The sequence below is a fragment of the Bubalus kerabau genome, chromosome 20, assembly GCF_029407905.1.
Source record: "Bubalus kerabau isolate K-KA32 ecotype Philippines breed swamp buffalo chromosome 20, PCC_UOA_SB_1v2, whole genome shotgun sequence".
Lineage (NCBI taxonomy): Eukaryota > Metazoa > Chordata > Mammalia > Artiodactyla > Bovidae > Bubalus > Bubalus kerabau.
In genome coordinates, this window is record NC_073643.1 from 2,813,270 (window position 1) to 2,830,399 (window position 17,130).

A 17,130-nucleotide genomic window follows, 5' to 3' on the forward strand; every position below is an offset into this window, starting at 1 on the left:
CAACAAACTTAAAATAGTTTAATTTATATTGTTTGGCACAATTTTAGCCATCTACTCTGGCTTATGACACATACGAATGAACTAAGAGATATTGTGTAAATGCAGAAAAGGAATGGCAATGAAATCTCCTGACAATTTTCAGGTATTCAGCATTTGCTGGTAAGTAAGTAAAACAGGTAAAAAAAGTTTTGAAAAACTTTCTGAAATCCCATTTACAATCACAAGAGATTTCCGGGAACACTTGCCTGTCCTAAAGGACTTGCACAGGATCAATAAATGATTTGTCTCTATTCCAGACACTAGAGATGAATTTATGAGTGAGGGCAAAGAAAGTAAAACAGGCACAGTTTTTCACATACATTCACACATATTCAGCTTGTCATCCAGGAGAGTTTTCTCCAAGAAAAATAAGAAGCTTTTACCTATAGTAAAAGAAAGGCACTTTAGCCAGTGGCCATGATAATCTCATGTGTAAGGGACTACAACTGCTAAGGCCATCATGACATCACCCACAATGAGCAGGCCTGGGCGTCTGTAGTAGGAAAACCATCAGGTATCATGTTGCTGCATTTAAAATAAAGTCCTTCATAAATGCTCTAAGTAAACAGTGGTCTAGAACCACCTCCATATTTCTTTCCACATAAAGGCAGGAATGAACAAGGGTTCATCAACAGCCATTAACCCCGTTACAAGTCTGCCTGGTTGTTTCCAAACGACCTCTGCAAATAAACAGGTAAACCAGTTTTCAACAGTGAATCAGGAAACAGATGTCTTATAATTTACAAGTGAGCAAAGCTCGATTAATGTGAGAGATTTTCTGAGTTCAGTGTTTACTGTGTCCAGAATTAGGCAGACTTCTGTTTTCATTCTCTCTTCGCTTTCTGTAGTAGGAGTTACATAAAGGATCGGACAAGGTCATTTTTCTTATTCACAACAAGTTTTAGGGCCAAATCATGCTACTGGGGAGAATGTTAAAACTATCAACTATTGTGCAGATTCTAGTTCAATCCTTCATATCTGGTTACTTTTTAAAAAATGACCAAATGGCCATTGTATTTTTTAAATGCACTTTACTTTTGATATTGTATGTTTCCTTATGATTATTAAGAAAATGAAACAGGAAATGCTAACCACCTTCGCCCCTGCGTGTATGACATGACCAGTCATGGTGGGCCCACTGCAGGAACATCAGCCACAATACTGCCTCTCTTTTCCCTTCGCACAGAGACCAGGCAAAAACTTCATCCTTTGAGGTTCAACTATATGTCCTCTTTTGGGGACACTGCCACTGTCACAGAGACAGATGCAGCTCCTTTTTTGGGCTCCCATCAAACCCCTATCATGTCTGTCATGAGATGCTGTACTACACGTGTCCCTGTCCCAAATCAGCTCTGCAAACTATGCACCCAGTAAGGCCAGACACAGTTACTGTGCTCCCCCAGTGAACTCAGAACCCAGCATGAGGTCTGTAGGCAGCATGTCAGCAGCTCTTCCACCCTGGTGTGCATCACATCGTGGGCCTGACCCCCAGCACCTTATCCAGAGGTCTGGGTGGGGATTCAGGAATGGACATTCATATCAAGATGCTCTTACTGCTGTCTTGGGACATACTTAGAAGCCAGTGGACTAGACTTCTCATGTATCAGTTCATGGAAAAAAAAAAGTAACTTTGAGTCTCATTTACTAATGAAATATAAACCAGTTCCTTGATCTTGAGGAAACCCATGTGTAATGTGTGAAAAGTGGAAGTCAGGAAACAGAGACAAAACTTCTCTGCACAAGCTGCACACACCACTTAATGTACTCTTCACAACCACCCTGCGGCTGCTGCTGCTAAGTTGCTTCAGTCATGTCCAACTCTGTGCGATCCCATAGACAGCAGCCCACCAGGCTCCCCCGTCCCTGGGATTCTCCAGGCAAGAACACTGGAGTGGGTTGCCATTTCCTTCTCCAATGCATGAAAGTGAAAAGTGAAAGTGAAGTCACTCAGTCGTGTCCGACTCTTAGTGACCCCATGGACTGCAGCCCACTAGGCTCCGCTGTCCATGGGATTTTCCAGGCAAGAGAACTGGAGTGGGGTGCCATTGAGTTTTTAAAGGTATATTCAGTGCTCCATCCTCCAGAAATTTTGACTGGACTGACCTAGGGCATCCTTTTTTTTCCAGAAGTTTCTTGGTGAGGAATGTTCAAAGTTCAAAGGCTACTGTTCTGTTTTGTTTTTTAATAAAGAGTCACCTCCTACTCTTTTCGGATCAGTCATTAACATATAAAAAAAGCAATCTGATGCGTTCCTACATAAGAAATGGTGAATTCTCATCTGATGATTTGCAGCAGTATACTAACATGATTCTCAACATACTTACATGAGACTATTCCATGATAACATGATTACAAGTACATGATTCTTAACGTACTTACATGCACAATATATACGGTTGTTGATAACTGCACCTAATCTGGCTTGCTAATCACAGTGGCCTAATCCAAAAAGCAGCAGGTGATCTAGAACCTGGCCAGTATCAGTATGGGTGGTGACAAAGAGCATGGAACAGGCTGGGGTGAGTTGTTCTATTGCCAAAGACATTGAAGACAAAGACAATACCAAAGACATTGAAATGACTAATAAAACAACAATTTAAGGCCACCACTCTCCTGGGCTCCAGACCTGTATACTGCAACTGCCTCCTGGACTTTTCTATCAGAGCACCGCAAATCCCACCAACTGACTCTACTCCTCCTGGGGCACTTGCAGCCTCTGTGAATGGATTTATGTTTGTCCAGGCTTTTCAAGTCAGAAGCCTGTGTGTCATCCTGGAACTCTCTCTTTCTTGTACTGGTGACATATGATTATCAATCAATTCCCGCCCCAGATCTTCCTGAGTCTCTTGTTCTGCACATTTCATCTCATGTTCTGCTACAGCATTTCATCTGCATGACTCACCCATCTCCCTATTTCTACCATTGCCCATGTAACCCATTCCCCACAAGCCTGCTAGAGTCTTCTTTCCGGAACACCAAATACATTACACCAGTTCCTAGCTGCATGGCGCCCTTCCCTTCACACATAGCTCTCAAACAACTGCAGCCTCGTCAGCTCTCCCTTCACCTCCCACCACAATGGATAACCAGTGCTCTTCAGGACTTTGCTACTCTTGACACATTTCTTGGAATGTCCTTCACATCATATTATCTGGGGAAATACACATAGTTCTTCTCAGGCTCAAATGAGTAATCCTTCCATTTGGGACTACACCTAGCCCCCTCTCCAGGCAGAATTTAAAGCAAGGACTAAATACCAGAAGACTTCTTTATCTTGCATTGAATTCTATCACTGCTTCTGTGACATTTTCACACTTGTTATCTGTAGATCTCTCTTCCTCTACTTGACTTCTAGACACTTATGGGCAACTATCAAGTCAGATTCATTCCCAGAGCTCAAACTGTGGATGGAACAGCACAAGTAGTCACCATGGCTCAAACATAAAGGAAAAAAATGCAAATAAAAGCCAGAGTTGTCATACGTAATAATACCTGTCTTTTTACTCAAAGGAAGAACAACAGTGGTTAATTCATATAATAATAATTAAATATAATAAACTAAGTCAAAGCCATGTTTACTGGCCACCTAGTAACAGGTGCAATTGTGGCTGTATCAAGAACTGTTTTGGACACTCTTGCACTGTTGGTGGGAATGTAAATCGATACAGCCCCTATGGAAGACGGTATGGAGATTCCTTAAAAAAATAGGAATAAAACCGCCATATGACTCAGCAATACCACTCCTAGGCATATGCCCCAAGGAAACCAAAATTGAAAAAGACACATGTATCCTATTGTTCACTGCAGCACTATCTACAAGAGCTAGAACATGAAAGCAACCTAGATGTCCATCGATAGATGAATGGATAAAGAAGTTGTGGTACAGACACAATGGAATATTACTCAGCCGTAAAAAAGGAACACATTTGAGTTCTAATGAAGTGGATGAACCTAGAACAGAGTGAAGTCAGTCAGAAAGAGAAAGATAAATATCATATTCTAACACATATATATGGAATCTAGAAAGATGGTCCTGAGGAATTTATTTGCAGGGCAGCAATGGAGAAACAAACATAGAGAATAGACTTGTGGACTTGGGGAAAGGGGAGGAGAGGGTGAGATGTGTGGAAACAGTAACATGGAAACTTACATTACCATATGTAAAATAGATAGCTGGTGGGAATTTGCCGTATGTCTCAGGAAACTCAAACACGAGCTCTGTATCAACCTAGAGGGGTGGGATGGGGAGAGGGACAGGAGGGAAGTACAAAAGGGAGGGCATGTGTGTATGCCTATAGCTGATTCATGTTGAGGTTTAGCAGAAAACAACAAAATTCTGCAGAGCAATTGTCCTTCAATAAAAAAATTAATTAATTTAAAAAAAAAGAACTGTTTTCGAGACATTCTCATCCAATCATTAGTTCACCAAATTGCAATTCAAGACTCTTGATAAAGGCACATTCCAGATACAGTCAGAAAAGATACTTGGACCCTGGGTTTTTCCATGAGAACCCACCAAAATGGGGTATAATGCAGAACAGAAAAGGAAACTCTATCCCACACTCAAGCTTTCACAAATGACTTTCCTAAGCAAGCTGCTGAAATTTGGTAGTAGTAAAATTTATTTTAAGCATATACAACTCACAGATGCTCATTCAACAGGGTCAGACATTTGATATTATATTTCAGTATCTTCAGAGATTAAAATGTCAAATTCAACGCTTAGCTTCTAATGGGGCTAAGTAAACAAGCTACCACACTCACCATCCCCAGCCACCCCTCCTGCCCCAGCTGGCTCAGGGAACCTTCTAGACAACTGAATCGTGTCTACCTAAACCTGTTGCAAGGAAGCCGGACCTGATGACTCTGAAAAGGTGAAAATTTCAGTCAAACCGGTTATTTGGCGTAAGTCCCAAAGCCTGGATCCTTGCCTCAATTCAAGCTTACCTGATGACGCCCATGGGCTGCATGGCAGACTATCCTTAGACACTGTGCAAAGAAAAAACTCTTGGAATTTTCTCAGGGAAAAAACCTTTTAGAAGGAAGATGAAAAAGAAGGTATGAGCAGAAGCTCTGATGCAAATGGGAATGACGTGTAAGAACAAGCTAAGATGTAAATTCTGTTCCATATGTGTTGATGGTTCAGAAGTAAACAAGTAATTATTAACTGAAATAAAAAATGGTTCTTATAATCTTGAATGTCCACAAATAATAGAAGAAAACACAACAGGGTTTGAGAAGCAGAATCTAGTTTTTGAATTATGTCTACAAGGAAACAATGCCTAGAACTTGTTCTAGAACTTGGATCTTTTCTGAAAATCATATCCTCATTAGTAAAACCAAAACCCATTTCTACTATAAGTCCAAATTAAAGCACGCGCACACACACACAAACACAACTTTCACAGCAAGTCACATGGCAGGGGCCAGGAAAGTTCCTAGGTGTCCTTTAACAAGTTGAGGATCCCCATCACAGATCCTGCCCCCATATCGAGGCTTGGGGCACCAATATGGGCTATCCTCTCTTAAACACCATGATCATCAGTTTAATGTTAGAGCTGGCTTGCCACTCCCGTGAAGAAAGTTTCAGACACTAGCTGCTGGTTCTGGAGCTTGGACCAAAGGAAAAACAAAGAATGTTTTCTTTTAAACAGGGCAGAATTCTTCTCTTTATTGACACCAACTCTAAGAACATTTTACAACATGTTAGTGCCATCATATAACCTGAGTCTAAGTATGTAGCACAATGAATTCTGGCAATTGGCGTCTTCAAATTTCAGAATAAGTTCTTGAAAACTTATGGACTATGCAACTAAATATATGAAGCATGAAATGGCAGTCCAAAGCCGATGGGAGCTATCAGCCATTTACTGCTAGATGGAGCTACATAGTGTGGACAGATGACAGCCACACAGATGCTGGTCTCCTTTCCAGATCTGAAAAGCAAGATACTACTTAATCAGTGGCCTAAAGCACCACTCCGGAAACAACAATACAAACCATTAGGATAACCACGGCCCCTTTTAACTCATAATGTCTAGCACATACGATGCACTCAATAAACATTCATTGAATTGAGAAACAAGGTCTCAGAACCTGGAGCCGGCAAGGGACACATTCACCTTCACACAGCGTGGGAATGAGGACACAGGCTCCCGGCCTCCAGGCCAGTACTGAGTGGGCGTCCTCTAGTCTCCTTAAAGAAAGGGAGGCTTCACCCTGGATATGATTCAAAATCCCCAAATTTGTTCTCTTTTATACAGCCCAGATCTACTGAGCCAAGGATATCATCTGAGGAGGGGCCAGGCAGGATGGCCTAGCTGAGAATACCATCCAGGATCACATCCGGAGCAGCATCTTCACCTTTCTGTTTTTCAAAACCAAGGAGCTTACTCAACACTCCTCCAGCAATCTCCACACTCATCCCTCACTTTGTGACCGAGTTCTTCCACAAAAGGGGCCTCCTGAGTACTGGGAGCAGGAGTCCAGACCATGGGCAGGTGGCTTCCTCATCCCCAGTCTTCTTCCTCCCTCTGCCAGCACCCTACATCACACACACCGACAGGACTCCTTGAAAACCAGAACTCGCACAGACCAACACAGGCAGTGCCTAGGGGAGGGCTCTGGGGCCAGAGCTTGAATATAAGATCTGCCTTTTGCAAGCTACGGGAAAGTCACTTTACTTTTCCGTACCTCGGTTTCCCCACATATAATGACAAGAACCAACTTGTATGGTTGATGTAAGGATTAAAAGGACACTTAAAATGGTGTCTGACAGGACTAAGTGCAGTAAGAACAAAGGATACTGTATCTTAGAACCAAACAAACCTCTCTAAAATGAGTAAATATTCTAGAATAAAACTTACCGATTTGATCAACATGGGTCTTTAACACTTGCTGTTAATAATTTGCCCTGTACATTTTGGTCTTCTTACTTTACTTTAACATTTGTTCACCTACTCTCACTATTCTATTCAGAAGCATTCTGTTTTAAACAAACATGGGACTAACGGGCAATTTAAGTGGTATTTATATATTTCTTAGAAAAGAATCTTTAAGTACTAATAGTAGTGTTCAGAAGGGTAACAGCAAAGAGCTGGGAACATTTCTGAAGTGAGAAAAGTGATGCTTTGGAGGCACTCCAAGGATTTAAAATAAGGATGAGGTCCCCTTGCCACCTGCCTTCAGGCGGGAATCCTGTTGTCAACTGATTCAGGAGCTGGACCACAGCCTGGGACTCAGAGGAGGAGAGACTTTCATTGAAAAAACTCATTTCTTTCTTTCTTTTCTTTCTTTTTTTTTTTTTTTTACTAAAATCATCATTCTCTTTCCTTTGCAAGATTGTTAAAACTCCAGATGTTCCAAAAGAGCTTTTTACATAGGCAGCAATCTTGCCAGAGATTTCACCTCTATTGCCAGTGATTTCCAAACTTGGCTGCCCAACAGAATCACCTGAAGAGCTTTTAAAAATTCATACAACCAGGACTCACCCCAGACCAGTGAAATGACAAAGTCTGGGGGTGGGAGCCAGACATCGTTTTTTGTTTGTTCTGTTTCAAATCCCAAGTGATTCTAATTTGAAACAAAGTTTGGGAACCACTGCTTTATGCCTTAGCGCTCCCGCATCAAACTCGCTCAGCACCATACCCTGTGCCAATGACCTCAACAGCAAGTACAGACCTGACTCTCGGAACCCAAGCTGCTCGATCTTGAAATTGTGCAATTAAACCTTCTGAGGCGTGTTTCTCATTTCAAGTGGGTTTATGGTCGGCAGTCACGAAGCCAGACTCGCTCATGTTCGGTCTGGATATTTGGCACACGTGAATGACGGACATCAATTTTTTTTTTTAATTTAAATTAAGTTTAATATTTTGGTTGGCTTAATGTCAAATTCTTCAAAACTAGAAAACACATCCCAAACACAAAAATTTCTGGATTTTGAGGAGGAAAGCTTGCTGTGAGCCCTGTTTTGAAACCGTGGGGAACCAGCCAGGATGGGTTCCGCCCCTGGGGCGTTCGCACCAAGCCCCGGCTGTTTGGCCACGGCCTGTCCCACCGCTCCGTCCCAGCCACCTCGAAGCCGGGACACGCGGCCCAGGGGCTGCAGGTGGGGGCGAGTCTCGGGAGTCCCGGGAAACCACCACTCAGGAGAGTCCACCGCCTGAGGGGCGCGAACGGCGGGGGCAGCTCGGGCCGCACCCGGGTGTGGAGGCGCGGTGCGACCCGCCCCCTGGTGCCAACGGGTACCTCGGCCCTCCCTGACTCTCAGCACAGGTGGCCAGTGCCCGGAACGAGCTTCCGGGCCTCCAGGTCAAGGCTGCTCTGGGAGGATGGCTGCCTGGTTCGGGAGCCTGACCCGAGGCTGAGCGCGGGTGCGGGGCCGGGCGCGGAGGGCCGCTCCGGTCCTGGAGGTCCGAGGGAGCCGGGTGGACAGTGTCCCGTCTCAGCCCCCGGCCCGGGCAGATTGTGGGCGCACGTGCTGGGACGCGCTCGCCTGGGCGTCCAGCCCGCGGAGGGCAGGAGAGCTGAGGGGAAAGCCGCGCTCCGGGCTCCTCGGCCCGCCGCGCCCCGCGTCCCGCGCCCGAGGCTGCCCCGCCGCCCGGAACCGAGACGCGCATTCCTCCGCAGCCCGGCGGAAAGCGCGGCCGCCCGGGACGGGAAGGACGGCGGCGCGGGCGTCCTTACCTTTCTTCTCCTCCAGCGCTAGACTCGCCTGGAAGTGCGCTGCCAGCAGCACCAGGAGCGCCGCGCGGCCCGCCCCGGAGAGTCGCATCGCGCCGGGCTCCGCACTCGGTCGGGACGCAGCGGCCGCCGTGCGCTGGTCTCGGCGGCGCGGGACACGGCGGCGCAGGACAGACGGGGCTCGCACGGGGCCGCGGGCGTGCGCACCGAGCCGGGGCGGAGGCTGCGCGCTGCGCCAGCCACCGGGACTTCTAGCTCGCTGGGGCGGAGGCGGGGGCGGGGGCGCGGGGAGGCCGGGCTGCAGGAGGAGGGACCGGGAGGAGGGGCGGACGGCGCGCCTGACCGAGGAGGAACCCGCCGGAGGAGCGCCGGCCGGCAGGACTAGGGGCGGCGGACAGCGGCTGCCCCAAGAGCCCGGTGCCCACGGAGGGGCCGTGAGGAGCCGAGCCGGGCGTCCCCCGCGGACGCGTCTGCTGTCTCCCTAATCCAGCCTTCTTCGAGCCACTTTTGTGCGGGGTTACCATTTCCCCTCTTTCTCCCTCCAAGTTGCTGAGCAAACTTGTACTAACTCCAGGCAAACTGGCTGAGCCCTAGGCCCAAGGCCAGATAAGGGTGCCTTGGGGGAAACCACCGCTTTATTCTGGCACCCAACTCCTCTGAGCACCCTGGGATCCCAGTGGGGATCGAAAGCGGCCTGGCAGCTAAGACGTTCGTTAGCCGCGCCCACGTGGCTGGGGTGGGTGTCTGGCCTCTGAGATGCTCTCTCAAGCCCGAGGGTCCTTCAGGTGGCGTCAAGCACCCTCGAATTCAAATGAAACAAGGACACCCAACTCCTGGCAGAGACTAGCCTTGGAAAAATGTTGGTTAAATGAATGCTTGGGCACCGAAGGAGTACGCCAGGGGTACATGAAGTAAATCACTTCAGAAAGTCAAAGCGCTTAGAATAAAGGCTTAACATAAATACTAGCTAGATGCCCCTCCGCCCAGAGACAACCACGGTGTAACTCAAGCAAGAGAAAGACAGAAAAACCCACTAAGGACTGGGCAGGAAGAAATTAGGCTTTCTTAGGCTGCAGGGGAGAAGGCAATGGCACCCCACTCCAGTACTCTTGCCTGGCAAATCCTATGGACGTAGGAGCGGAGAAGGAAATGGCAACCCACTCCAGTATTCTTGCCTGGAGAATCCCAAGGACGGGGAGCCTGGTGGGCTGCCATCTCTGGGGTCGCACAGAGTCGGACACGACTGAAGTGACTTAGCAGCAGCAGCAGGCTGCAGGATCTTTTTAGCTAAATTCCTTCGGCAAAGCCCACCCCGACCTACTGCTCCTCTTCCTCCAGAACAGACGTCCTCCACCATCTACAGTCAGACTCCTTCTCTTCACAAGATCCACTGTGACGTTCAGGTGGTTTAGCTCTGGTTTCCCTGATATTTAACCTGGAATCGCAAACTCACAGTAAGTGGAGTTAGAGCAGGAACTTTTCTATGGTGGGAGGAGCAGAACTTGCATCTTTGCTTCCCAGGGAGCAAGTCCATGGAACCTGGGTGGGGCTCCTTTAAATTTAGAGTTATTTGTGTTTGTTTCTTCATTTTAATAAATCAGGATGACCACTGAGCCTGTTGAACTCATCCAGCCCCTGGATGAAGAAGGCTGTGTAGATTCTGCAGGCCATGGCTTCAGGCCCCTCCAAACACTCCAAGCAAGGACTTAAAGTGGTTTGTAGAAAAACAACCACAGGATAAAACCGTCTGCTAGAGAAGGGGACAAGGGCACGTAACAGTGGGCATGGAGTGCAGCCAGGTGTACTTCTCATAGCTGACGTGCTCACAGAAGTTCCAGGCATGTACTCCACAAGGGCCACAGACTGAGCCCTAAGCCTTTGTAGAGGAAACATTTATGCGGTAGCATGGATCATATTGTCCATTAAAACACAAAGCTACCACCAATTTGGAAGACTGCACAGGAATTCTCCCATGAGTCCCCCAAAAGAGGTCAACACCAATAACCTTCACAGTACATCCTTCCACATGACCTGATGGTATCTCAAGAAGGAGAGATTTGTGGAAACAATTACCTGAAGAGACAGTGTGGCACACGAGTCAATAGGGGGTGGGTCCAGTGGGGAGGAAAGGGTGGTTCACCATCCTCCTGGGACAGGTATGTGACATGTCCTGAGCTTGTGATGTGAGGGGTGACATTCAGGATGATTTTATGCTCTTTGATAGGTACATGGAGGGGTGTGTACTCATAAATGTGTTACTTGTTAAGTAAAGAACTGTGTGACTGAGCCAGCAGAAATGATATCCTGAGAGAGCAGAGCTTTTCCCAGACTGGGCCCTTTGTAGAGGATGCTTGGGTACTCATCCTCGGAAGAAAGTGACCCCAGGTCACATCCTGGGCCATAGCCCAAGCAAAAGCTTCCACCACCATCACCACCACAAGAAAAGCAGGAGCACCCCTGACTCCACTGTACTAGGTACTGTTCAGAAATTCACTTATCTGACCACCCATGAGCAAGGTTACTTGTCTGCCTTTTATGGTAAGATGATGCTGTGGCTAGGAAATGTTAAGTAAATAACTTGCCCAAAGTCTCAAAGCATCCTTGCTAGTCATGAGGCCAGTCTCGAACCCAAACCCTGGCAATGTCCTTCATCACTGTCATACTGCCACTTTTCCAAACCTGAGACACATAGAGACTTTAGGCCTCCAAATTCTATTTCAGAATATTTTGGAAACTTTTTAGAGACAGTACAACCAAAATTTCTATTTGGCCACCAAATTCCTAGATAAAGCCTCCCTGCACACCAAGAATTTCCACATTAAATCTCCTGTTGTCCATCCATTTTCATAACACAGATTTGTTCATTACTTTGCCAGCTACAAATTGGAAACTCTTTTTCTCCTCTGATGAGCAGTTCTCCTCTTTAGAGAGGTTTCTGAGTATTTTAAGTAAGAGTTCAATCCTTTCTAGAGGGCACATGGCAGAGAATCCCCTGAAACCACACACCCTGTGGAAGGGGAGGAGAAGCCAGGATTATTTGGCAGGGTGACAATGGGAAGGCTTCAAATATTTTAAGTTCCATTTTAGGCAAAAGGCATTTGGCCACCTGTTTTCACTGGCCTTTGAGGTCAAAGCAAGAACCGAAGAGGAAAAACACCAGAGTGTCAGAGTTCGGAACTTTAAAAATTATCTTTTATAAACTACTGGAGTTTTCTAGAAGTGGGATGAGTTGCCTCCAAGTGGAAAGTGTGTTTGTCTATCGATAGAGAAATTTGGATGCAGAAGCAATACCTGGGAAGCTGTGAATTAAGAGCTGAACTGGATCCCTTCCAATCCTAAAGTTCTATAAGAACATGTGCTTCTAAAACAAGTTTCCACTTCAATGTACACATGCTCAACAGTTCTTCTAAAGATATATTTTGAGAAGATATAAGAACTGCCACTGGGGAGGACATCTCCCCAGCTGGGAAGTAGTTGAGGGTCAGGAGTTGGAGGGAGACATATTTTCAAATGTCTGTCCTTTTCAGATCAGATCAGTTGCTCAGTCATGTCCGACTCTTTGCGACCCCATGAACTGCAGCACGCCAGGCCTCCCTGTCCATCACCAACTCCCAGAGTTCACGCAGACTCATGTCCATCGAGTCAGTGATGCCATCCAGCCATCTCATCCTCTGTCATCCCCTTCTCCTCCTGCCCCCAATCCCTCCCAGCATCAGAGTCTTTTCCAACGAGTCAACTCTTCGCATGAGGTGGCCAAAGTACTGGAGTTTCAGCTTTAGCATCATTCCCTCCAAAGAAATCCCAGGGCTGATCTCCTTCAGAATGGACTGGTTGGATCTCCTTGCAGTCCAAGGGACTCTCAAGAGTCTTCTCCAACACCACAGTTCAAAAGCATCGATTCTTCAGCGCTCAGCCTTCTTCACAGTCCAACTCTCACATCCATACATGACCACAGGAAAAACCATAGCCTTGACTAGACGGACCTTTGTTGGCAAAGTAATGTCTCTGCTTTTGAATATGCTATCTAGGTTGGTCATAACTTTCCACACTTACAATTACTCACTGTGAGCAGGGATCACATGCTTCTGAAAGGTAAGAGTCTATGGCCCCAGAACCCTTACTGAGGTTCCTGGGAGGTGCTGGTGGCAGGCTTTCCTGATTTCTTCTCCCTTTGAGTCAAGTTGTATGCATCTGACTCTGAGTTGAGGCCTGTCTCTGGTAGAGTAGATGCAGCTTCTTCTTCAGGGATAATATACTGACACAGAAGTGCTGAGGCCTTCATTTGTCATTAGTATTCTTAATACTAAAAATTTTATGTCATTAGTATTTTTCATTATCTCTAGGGTTGATGGTGTGGATCACAACAAACTGGAAATTTTTTTAAAAAATGGGAATACCAAACCACCTTGCCTGTCTCCTGAGAAACCAGGATGTGGGTCAAAAAGCAACAGTTAGAACTGGACATGGAACAACAGACTGGTTCAAAATTGGGAAGGGAGTATGATAAGGCTGTATATTGTCACCCTGCTTATTTAACTTATATACAGAGTACATCATGCTAAATGGCAGGCTGGATGAAGCACAAGCTGGAATCAAGATTTCCAGGAGAAATATCAACAACCTCAGATATGCAGATGATACCATTCTAATGGCAGAAAGTGAAAAGGAACTAAAGAGCCTCTTGATGAGTGTGAAAGAGGAGAGTAAAAAATGTTCGCTTGAAACACAATATTAAAAAAACTAAGATCAAGGTATCTAGTCTCATCACTTCCTATTGAATAGAAGGGACAAAATTGGAAGCAGTGACAGATTTTATTTTCCTGGGCTCCAAAATCATTGCACATGGTGACTGCAGCCATAAAATTAAGATGCTTGCTCCTTGGAAGGAAAGCTATGACAAACCTATACAGTGTATTAAGAAGCAGAGACATTGCTTTGCCAACATAGATCTGTATAGTCAAAGCTTTTCCAGTAGTCATGTACAGATGTGAGAGTTGGACCATAAAGAAGGCTGAGTGCTGAAGAATTGGTGTTTTCAAATTGTGGTGCTGGAGAAGACTCTCGAGAGTCCCTTGGACTGCAAGGAGATCAAACCAAACAATTCTAAAGGAAATTAACCTTGAATGTTCATTGGAAAGACTGTTACTGAAGCTCCAGTACTTTGGCCACCTGATGCAAAGAGCCAACTCATTGGAAAAGACTCTGCTGCTGGAAAAGCTTGAGGGCAGGAGGAGAGGGGTGACAGAGAATGAGATGGTTAGATAGCATCACCAATTCAATGGTAATGGATCTGAGCAAACTCTGGGAGATAGTGGAGGAGAGAGGAGCCTTGCATGCTCCTGTCCATGCAGTCACAAAGAGTCAGACACAACTTACCAACTGAACAACAACAATAATGCTCAAAAAGCAGGAGCTTGTTTTGAATGCTAGTTTCTAGCATTGTTGAGATTTTTGTTAATTAATTTGCACAGGGATCTTGTAGAAAGTTTCTGGACTCTACACAATGCCTTGCTCATGTTAAGGGTTTAAAACTGACACTAAATATTTTATCCAAGGTGTCACTACTTGTCTTACTAGAAACACTAGCCTAGAGGTTTCAACTGGTGGCCTGCAAACCAAGTTCGGGATGCAGATGTAGTTTTGTGGGGTCCATTTAATATTTCTTCCAATTAAAGTAATTTATTAATAGCAGCATTTAAAAATCAAGAGATTTCATATTCAAAATGTGGATTTCGTGTTTCTTTTGAAAAATGCGAAGTGCTGGCCAACTGGGTGGGCTTTCATGCAAGCTGGCATTTCGAAAGGTGATAACTGTCGTTTTCGGAAAGGACACTGGGTCTCCAACACCACCAAGCCTGATCCAACAGGTCATGGGGCCTGTGTGGCTACTCCTGGCATTAGTGTTTGCAGCCTCAATCTTCCTGATTAAATACTGCTACTGCCACATTTTAGGTGTGGTTCTCATTATGGGCTTGCTCTCACCTCTACCAATTTCACTGATTTCTCAATGCCATAAAAAAAAAATAGGATTTTTTACCATTCTACTGTAAAAATAATGTCAAATGTAACTAGAATTCTCAATGCCTGCATTTAAGGAAATTGTTATTTTGTCACTGGAGATTAGTGAGGTGTTCTAACGGTGGCACTTAGTTTTGTCACATGCTAAGATCATTTGGCCAGAGAAGGCAATGGCACCCCACTCCAGTACTCTTGCCTGGAAGATCCCATGGACGGAGGAGCCTGGTAGGCTGCAGTCCATGAGGTCATAAGAGTTAGACACGACTGAGTGACTTCACTTTTCCTTTCCACTTTCATGCATTGGAGAAGGAAATGGGAACCCACTCCAGTGTTCTTGCCTGGAGAATCCCAGGGACAGAGGAGCCTGGTAGGAGGCCATCTATGTGGTCGCACAGAGTCGGACACGACTGAAGTGACTTAGCAGCAGCAGCAGCAGCAAGATCATTTGGCAAGTTCCCATTGCCTTTACTCCTTAGTAATCTTGCTTGAGACCAATTAATTGTAGCCCAATGAAGAAAAGCAGAGTGTTCATGGGGTCTTGCTGCCCTCACCCCATAGAGGATGGAATCTTCTGTTCCCCCTACAGCCTTGGACTTGTGTAACATGTTAATGGAGAGATTCATGTCATTTCTGGGCAAACTCTTCAGAAGCAGAGTGCACTTCCCCATGACACTTTCCTCTACCTTAGTTGGTGATGGTCCAGAGAGTGGATTCCTCCTCAGCCTGGGCCTGGAATAAGGATGACGGTAGGGAGCAGACCCTTCAGCTTGTCACATCTACATGATGGACAGGAAGAGCAGGAGAGAAACTCACCTTTGCTCAGCTACCTGGATGTCCAGGTTGTTTCTTACTCTGTTATACCCTAGCATTACTTAGTTTATACAAGAAGGTCTTCAACACCTAGTTAAATATTTAAATGATATTTTATGAATAATTTGTATTACATTATTTACTTTATGTTTGATACATAAACATTCACACATATATATCTGTGTGTGTGTAATATATATTATACACAAGTACACACACACACATATATGGGGCAGGGGGCATGTGTGAAGTAATTAAATGAATAAGATTTAGAAATTGCCATTAACTAAATGGACTTTGAGCATGTGTGTGTATGAAAGTTGCTTAGTTCCATGGATGGAACTTGGCTCTCCTGCACTGCAGACATATTCTTTATTGTCTGAGCCATTGTGAGTTTGAGCATGTTGTATTTATTCAATCTTTCCAACAAAAAGCCTTAGTTTTTGTCTCCATAAATTGTCATTAATTCTTTTTATTTATTTATTTTGCCACTATAGAATTATTATGACAAAATAATGTAGGCAAAGCACCTACCACATAGCAATTGACAAAAACTACTGTACACGTTTTTCAGAGCTGTGGGTTGTATATGTAACATTCTTTCATTTCTTGGAGGTTTTCTAAGCCTTCCTGATGTGCAGACAGAGCAATAAGCAAACACAGTTCATTGGCTCAGCTCTGAACCCTTAGATGGAGTGGCAGCCCATTAGATTTACCCATCAGCTAATCTTCATGGTCATATAAACAATCTGAACATAGAATTAGTCATTTAAAAAACAAAACAAAACACAACAGCCTTTCAGTATCCCCATGGAACAAGCTAGCAACAATGATTTTTTTCCCTGAGGTTTTTTATGATGAAACTTGGAGGGCCAGTGTTGTTCCTTGCCTTCAAAAAAAACCTGTTATTTGTTGCGACAGCTGCGTGGGGAAATGAGCAAATACCCTCCAAGCCTGTGCCCACCATGTGCTCAGCCTGGTTTGCAGGTTCACCAAGCGCCCGCGCCACACAGTGGCTCCCCTGCCTCCCTTCCCTGGGTGCACTGCGCTCCCTTCCCCCTTCGCAGAGAGGCGCGGAGGAGCGCCCGACTGCGGACCCTCAGGCCGGAGCTGTAGTCTGGGCTGACCATCTGGCCAGATGGCCCGGGAGGACGCGTGGAGGTGGGGGGGGCATCTGGGGTGGGCCACCCTAATGGTTACTCCCAGCTTCTCCTGGCCGTGCATCTGGGCCGCCTGCGGATGTGCTGCGTGTGAGGCGTTCTTCTCTGATGTGGCCAGAGATGATGGTCTGACCCTTTATTGTGATTTTGTTCATAAGGATCTCTTTGTAACTGGGTGTTTTGGCTATATTGCCCATCCCCCACTCTTCCCTCAACTTTTGTGTACTTTAAAAAAATATTTAGCTTTTAAATGAGCAATGAAAGCAGGACTAGCAGGAGAAATGGGGTAGGGGGGAACGTTGGTGATTTCAAGAGGACAGAGGAGAATATTGGCTGCTTTCCTTACACCTTCTTTTCTGAGATTTGGGGATATTTCTCGTTTGTTTGTCAAACAGCGATGTAGATCTCCTGCAATGTCTTG

At 45.6% G+C, this 17,130-nt stretch overlaps 1 protein-coding gene across 2 annotated transcripts in view; it reads right to left on the reverse strand.

Moving 5' to 3' along the window:
* EGFR (epidermal growth factor receptor) overlaps window positions 1-8,959 on the reverse strand; it is a 215,269-nt gene extending 206,310 nt beyond the window's left edge. The window contains exon 1 of one of the 2 annotated variants that reach the window (XM_055557573.1): window positions 8,725-8,959. In XM_055557573.1, the coding sequence (XP_055413548.1) occupies window positions 8,725-8,812 (88 nt within the window). In that variant the 5' untranslated portion in view covers window positions 8,813-8,959. The remainder of the gene's footprint in view (window positions 1-8,724) is intronic. The other variant, XM_055557575.1, reaches the window with a different exon arrangement.
* Between the last annotated feature and the right edge of the window lie 8,171 nt (window positions 8,960-17,130).